The sequence below is a fragment of the Tiliqua scincoides genome, chromosome 1 (genome assembly GCF_035046505.1).
Source record: "Tiliqua scincoides isolate rTilSci1 chromosome 1, rTilSci1.hap2, whole genome shotgun sequence".
Lineage (NCBI taxonomy): Eukaryota > Metazoa > Chordata > Lepidosauria > Squamata > Scincidae > Tiliqua > Tiliqua scincoides.
In genome coordinates this window covers 156,626,954-156,633,313 of record NC_089821.1, presented here as the reverse complement: position 1 = coordinate 156,633,313, position 6,360 = coordinate 156,626,954, and the positions used below count along the sequence as shown (strand labels likewise).

At 40.2% G+C, this 6,360-nt stretch overlaps 1 protein-coding gene and 2 pseudogenes across 2 annotated transcripts in view; all 3 read right to left on the bottom strand.

Moving 5' to 3' along the window:
- LOC136638255 (5S ribosomal RNA) lies at positions 1 to 120 on the bottom strand (annotated as a pseudogene).
- Positions 121 to 760: 640 nt separating this feature from the next.
- On the bottom strand, positions 761 to 878 carry LOC136637921 (5S ribosomal RNA; annotated as a pseudogene).
- Positions 879 to 5,243: 4,365 nt separating this feature from the next.
- SMC6 (structural maintenance of chromosomes 6) overlaps positions 5,244 to 6,360 on the bottom strand; it is a 44,290-nt gene continuing 43,173 nt past the window's right edge. For both annotated transcript variants that reach the window (XM_066611856.1, XM_066611864.1), the window contains one exon: positions 5,244 to 6,157. In XM_066611856.1, the coding sequence (XP_066467953.1) occupies positions 6,046 to 6,157 (112 nt within the window). In that variant the 3' untranslated portion in view covers positions 5,244 to 6,045. The remainder of the gene's footprint in view (positions 6,158 to 6,360) is intronic.

Sequence of the window (6,360 nt, the reverse complement as noted above, 5' to 3'; positions counted from 1 at the left end):
AGCCTACAGCACCCGTTATTCCCCGGCGGTCTCCCATCCAAGTACTAACCAGGCCTGGCCCTGCTTAGCTTCCGAGATCAGATGAGATCGGGCATGTGCAGGGTAACAGTTGCTCCAGAAGGATCTCTCCAAACTGGCAGAATGGGCAGCAAAATGGCAGATGCGTTTCAATGTAAGTAAGTGTAAAGTCGTGCACATTGGGGCAAAGAATCAAAACTTTACATATAGGCTGATGGGTTCTGAGCTGTCTGTGATAGATCAGGAGAGAGATCTTGGGGTCCTTGTGGACAGCTCAACAAAAGTGTTGACCCAATGTGCGGCGGCAGTGAAGAGGGCTAATTCCATGCTTGGGATCATTAGGAAAGGCATTGAGGATAAGACAGATAATATTGTAATGCCGTAGTACAAATCGATGGTAAGGCCACACTTGAAGTATTGTGTCCAGTTCTGGTCGCCACATCTCAAAAAGGATATAGTGGAAATGGAAAAGGTGCAAAAGAGAGCGACTAAGATGATTACTGGGCTGGGGTACCTTCCCTATGAGGAAAGGCTACGGCGTTTGGGCCTCTTCAGTCTAGAAAAGAGGCGCCTGAGGGGGGACATGATTAAGACATACAAAATTATGCAGGGGATGGACAAAGTGGATAGAGAGAGGTTCTTTTCCCTCTCGCATAACACCAGAACCAGGGGACATCCACTAAAGTTGAGTGTTGGGAGTTAGGTTGGTTGGCAACCTTCAGTCTGGAAATACTATGGTATAAGCCTACAGCACCCGGTATTCCCAGGCGGTCTCCCATCCAAGTACTAACCAGGCCTGACCCTGCTTAGCTTCCGAGATCAGACGAGATTGGGCATGTGCAGGAGTTAGGACAGTCAGAAGAAAATATTTCTTTACCCAGTGTGTAATTAGACTGGAACTCCCTGCCACAGCAAGTAGTGATGGTCTCTTGCCTGGATGCCTTTAAGAGGGGATTGGACAAATTTCTGGAGGAAAAGTTTATTATCGGTTACAAGTCATAGCAGGTATGTGGAAGCTCTTGGTTTTGAGGCAGGCTGCCTCTGATTGCCAGATGAAGGGGAGGGCACTGGGACGCAGGTTGTGTCTGTTGTCTTGTGCTCCCTGAGGCATTTGGTGGGCCACTGTGAGATACAGGAAGCTGGACTAGATGGGCCTTGGCCTGATCCAGCAGGGCTCTTATTATGTTGTTATTATTATTATTATTATTATTATAATTATTATAATTATAATATAATATAATTATATTATAATATAATATAATATAATTATAATAATAATAATTATTATTATTATTTATTATTAACAGTATTTATATACCGCTTTTCAACTAAAAGTTCACAAAGCGGTTTACAGAGAAAAATCAAATAACTAAATGGCTCCCTGTCCCAAAAGGGCTCACAATCTAAAAAGATGCAAATGAATACCAGCAGACAGCCACTAGAACAGACACTGCTGGGGTGAGGTGGGCCAGTTACTCTCTGTTCTTAGTAGCAGCAAATGCAAATCTTTAAAATGGTACCTGGATACCTTCACAGCAACAGCAACCGAGCACAACTTTTAGCAGGCTCAAAGCAGTTGCTGTTTTATAAGGCTAGTCACTCATCTGTACACATTTAGATTAGCCTCTATGGCAGAAGTCTAGAAGGTAACCAATGTAACACCAATATTGAAAATAGGATTGGAGGTGGCAGGGGGATCCAAGAAATTATAGGCAGGTCAACTTAACGTTTGTTCTAGGTAAACTCATGGAAAGCATCATTATAAAATTAAGTATCTAGAATGAGCCTGGCTGAAGGAGAGTCAGCAATTTCTGCAATGGTATGTTCTGCTTCACTAGCCTGCTAGAGTAAGCTTTGAGAGGCATGTGGCTAAAGGTGATCCAGTTGAGATTGTATACCTGGACTTCCAAATAACTTTTGACAAAATCCATCACTGAAGGCTCTTGAGCAGGGGTGCTCACACTTTTTTTGGCTCGAGAGCTACTTTGAAACCCAGCAAGGCCCGGAGATCTACCAGTTTTTTTTACAATGTTTGCGCCATCATAACATATAACATTTATGTGTACAATGTATGTTGGTGTACCTTGAGCCCCACTGAGTATAACAGGACTTACTCCTGAGTAGACACGTCTAGGATTAGGCTGTGAGGCTGCAATCCTAGCCACACTTACCTGGGAGTAAGCCCCACTGAGTACAATGGGCCTTACTCCCGGCGTTTCCTCCCAGAGGCACCTGAAGGGGGGGGTCGGCACTCCGTGATCTACCAGTAGATCGCAATCCACCTATTGAGCACCCCTGCTCTTGAGTAACATTAGCAATCATGCAAAAAGAGGACTAATCTTTTCATAGATTGGTAACTAGTTAAAGAACCGAAAGCAGAGAGTAGGAATAAATGGGCAACATTCAGTGGAGAGAAGGATAAGGTTCCTCAAGGATTGGTATGCTTAGACTTGTTCATACAGAACACTGAATAACACAAAAATTGTTTGTTGAATTTTTAATGTTTCTTATACAGTTCAGAGTACCTGATTCCAGTGGTAATCTTGTTTTTTGGGTCATCAAAACTTTTTTTTATTCTCTTATTGCCTAATGGATTGTAATACAAATCGTACCTACATCAGCATAGTGTAAATTGTGGCTGAACTATTGATGCTATGCCAAAAATAGTGGCATATTCAAAATCCTGGTACCAAAATTATCAAAATATTCAGATAAACACAAAATTGGTCAAATTTTGTTTATGGTGTAATCTGAAATTAGGATGGCCAAGTTTGCAGACACCATGAAACTATTCAGGATGATTAAAACAAAAACAAATTGGAGCTCCTAAAGAATATCTCCAAACCAAGATAATGAATTAAAAAAAAATAGCCTGATCCTTTGGTCTGATGCAGCAGGGTTCAACATGTTTCACGCTGGCCTAAGTTTGCCACAGCAACATACTTCTGCTCCTTTAGAATGATTTTAAGTTTCCTTTATTACAGCATAATAAGCTTAAAGTGAGATTTTGAGCTGTAACTAGAAATAGTACAAAAAACCCATGTTGCACTAAAATTGTACTTTAGGAAAATCTTATTGATACTGATTTTGCAAATTTGTGGAAAGGAGCATGTGGTTCTACGGCAAAAGTACATGCACACACTTTAGAGCTCAGAGTGAAGTTAGCTGTATTCACCAATTGCACCAACATATTAAATGTACTCATTCATGACTTTCTCTTCAGCAAGCCACATCATATCTGCTTATCAACTTTGAATTAATGTGGGAAAAGGTAAACAAATCTTTCAAAGTGGTAATAAGGAGGCAGACTCTAGCTTGAAGTTTCCTCAATATTGCTGCCACAACTAGTCATTCAACAGCAAACCAATACACAGGCTGCTGCTTCAATATAGGGATAAAATCCCGGTCAGGCCCAGCCTATGACTTCTACAGGGCATCTAAAAAAAAATGTAGTTTCTGTTGGCATCCTTCAGTCTCGGAAGACTATGGTATCGCGCTCTGATTGGTGGTTCTGGAACAGTGTCCTCTCCAGTGCGCAAAGCCTGGGTAGATATGGAGGATAGACTGTTTCCCATGCAGCAAATCCCCCCTCTCATCGCTGGAATGGTCCAATGGAAAGGCAGAAGCCAATATGGTTGGTTCCAGCGGCGTCGCAGGAGTTGCCAGAGCGTGACTGCATTCAGCCATGAACTGCCTCAGGGACTCCGGCTCCGGATTTTGCCTCGAGATTGACTCCTGAAGCCTTTTCCATGAATGGATGTAGCCACAAGGCAGTGGAGTGAAGCATGTCCAATAGTTGTTGGAAATGTAAGAAACAAGAGGGAACCTCTTACCACATGTGGTGGATGTGTTCAAAAGTAAAAAAATATTGGTTACAAATTCATGCAGATACAGTTGATCTTAAAAACAAATGTACAGTTGAAGCCAGAAGTATTTTTATTAGGTATGACAGATGAATATGTGGAAAGAAAAAGTGAAGTTTTTTTTTGTACATGATAAGTGCTGCCAGAATATTCTATGCTCAATATTGGAAGACTATAAACATACCCTTGATAGAAGAATGGTGGACAAAACTTATGAACTTTGCTGAGATGGACAAACTCACAACTTTACTTAAAGAGAACTCAACAAAAAACTTCTTGAAAAATTGGAAACCAATTATTGACTTTTTGAAATAGAGAGAAAATAATAATTTAATGTATAATGGATTTGAAGATTAGTTTTAAAGGATTAGATAATATAGACTAACATTTGTTAATGTTTAGACTTTATATATAAAATATAAGTAGTTACGCGTATAATTTTTGGCTTTGCTCTTGCTACACCACTAGAGTATATAGTTGTTTTTTCTTTTTTTCCCTTTCTTATCTTTTTTTTGTTTATGTATTTAATGTTTATTATAGTTGTTTATTGTTCTTTTTTCAATGTAAATGTGTCATGTTTGACAAACTAAATAAAAAAAAATAACTGGATGTAGCCACAAGGCAGTGGAGTTTTGGGATCAGAGTTTTCCTTCTCTCAGATGAGCTGTCTTCCCAGGTTATCGAGTCCCATCTACCCAGTGGCTGTTTATAACAAGACTCTTACAACAAGTACAGCCAAACTGAGGGCCTATTCTTGTCCCCAGCCCCCAAACTTTATAGTATCAAATTTATTATGCTATAATTCATGTATATACTACACATGGTGTACACAGAAGCAATTCCCTGATCCAATTAACTAATTAATGAAATTAGACCAAGCGCTCAAAATGTTCCTCATTGGCATCTATACACTGCTGATGTTGTTGACCAAGGAACCTGCAGACATCCACCAGTGTATGTGCTGGGATGGTTCCACACATCTCTTCATCTGCTTCTCTTAGATCATCAGTTTCCAAACTTACCTGGATCGTGATACCCCCACAGCCTCTTTGTCCTGGCAAAACCAGATGCTGCCATCTTGGATCTCACAAGATCCAATATGACAACACCCAACTCTCATGAGATTTAGTGGGAGCCAAGATGGAGAACAAGTAGGAGGGGACACCAGGGACATCCCACGGTGCCCCATGAGTGTGCCACATGACAGACCTCGGATGTTTGAATGTTGCAGGTTTTCTACAATGAAGAATGAATGAAGATCATTCAGCCATTTCTGCTCAACATTGCATATATGCAACAGGGATCAAATGTGAACACCTGTGGGCTGGGCAGAAATGGGTTGAAATGTCCCGTCCCCCCCCCCCCCGGGAGACACCCTGTATTCCAAATTTGGTCATGGAAGTATAGAATTCAATGCATGCTTAAACTAAGTAAAGAATAGATGACTGTATTAACTCCTCCATACACCATACCGTTGCCCACTGTGGAGGCGGAGAGTTGAAGTCCTCACCGCCCTCAGTCCCAAATCGAGACTGCGCCCTCCCCTCAGCAGCGCTTGCTATTTATATTAAAAATAATGATTGCATGGGCCTTACTCATGCAATAAGAATATAATCTAGTTTGGCCGTTATGCTGTGGAAAAAAGCAATCATTTTGTACTAGAGGCATCATGAACAATAGTTTGGTTTCTCAACTATTATTGAGAATATTTATTTTTATTATGGATGTCTTGTCTTTTGTTTGTTATAAAAATATCTCAAAATGCCACAAGGTTCTCATTTTTGCAATTTATGAAAATAAAACTAATCTTAAAAGCTTTTTAAAAAATCACCCCAAGTAAAATTCCGACTCAATACTTTGTAAGAACAAAAAAAGGAAGCATCCGTTGAGAAGAGCCACTAGTGCAAGAAAGGGAGCTTATGTTTTCTGCTACAGTTCCATCACAAAATGCCATTTAATGCCTCCAAGCATAAAATGCAGTTTTCTAGGTCATTACTGGTAGATGTAGTTAAAAAAAGTGCAATACAGCCGTACATATTGTTCATAAAACCTGGGATATTATAGAGGCTTAACTCCCATTATTTCAGCAGGACTGTGATGTAATAGCCATATACACAATATAGAAACAAGCTTGTTGTCAATGCATAGTATCGGGTTAAGGCACTCATTCTTCATCTTCATTTTCTTCACCATTACGATGGAAATTCAGCGTGGACTGTCCCCTCTCTGGGTCTTGCATTCGAAGGATTCGAATAAAGCGAGTCAGGGGCAAGGAACTGGAAACAAAAGACAAAAAAAGCAATTTAAATCGTGGTTCTTTCATGAACAACTTTTACATTTTGTTCACGCCAAAGCTCCAGTTCATATCAAATTAGAGGACTCCTAGAATTACAATCTTTAACCTGTGCACATGAGTTTTCCAAGAAATATTTTTAGGCCTGAACTGTCTGACCAGAACTTCTATGTGCAAAACTTGATG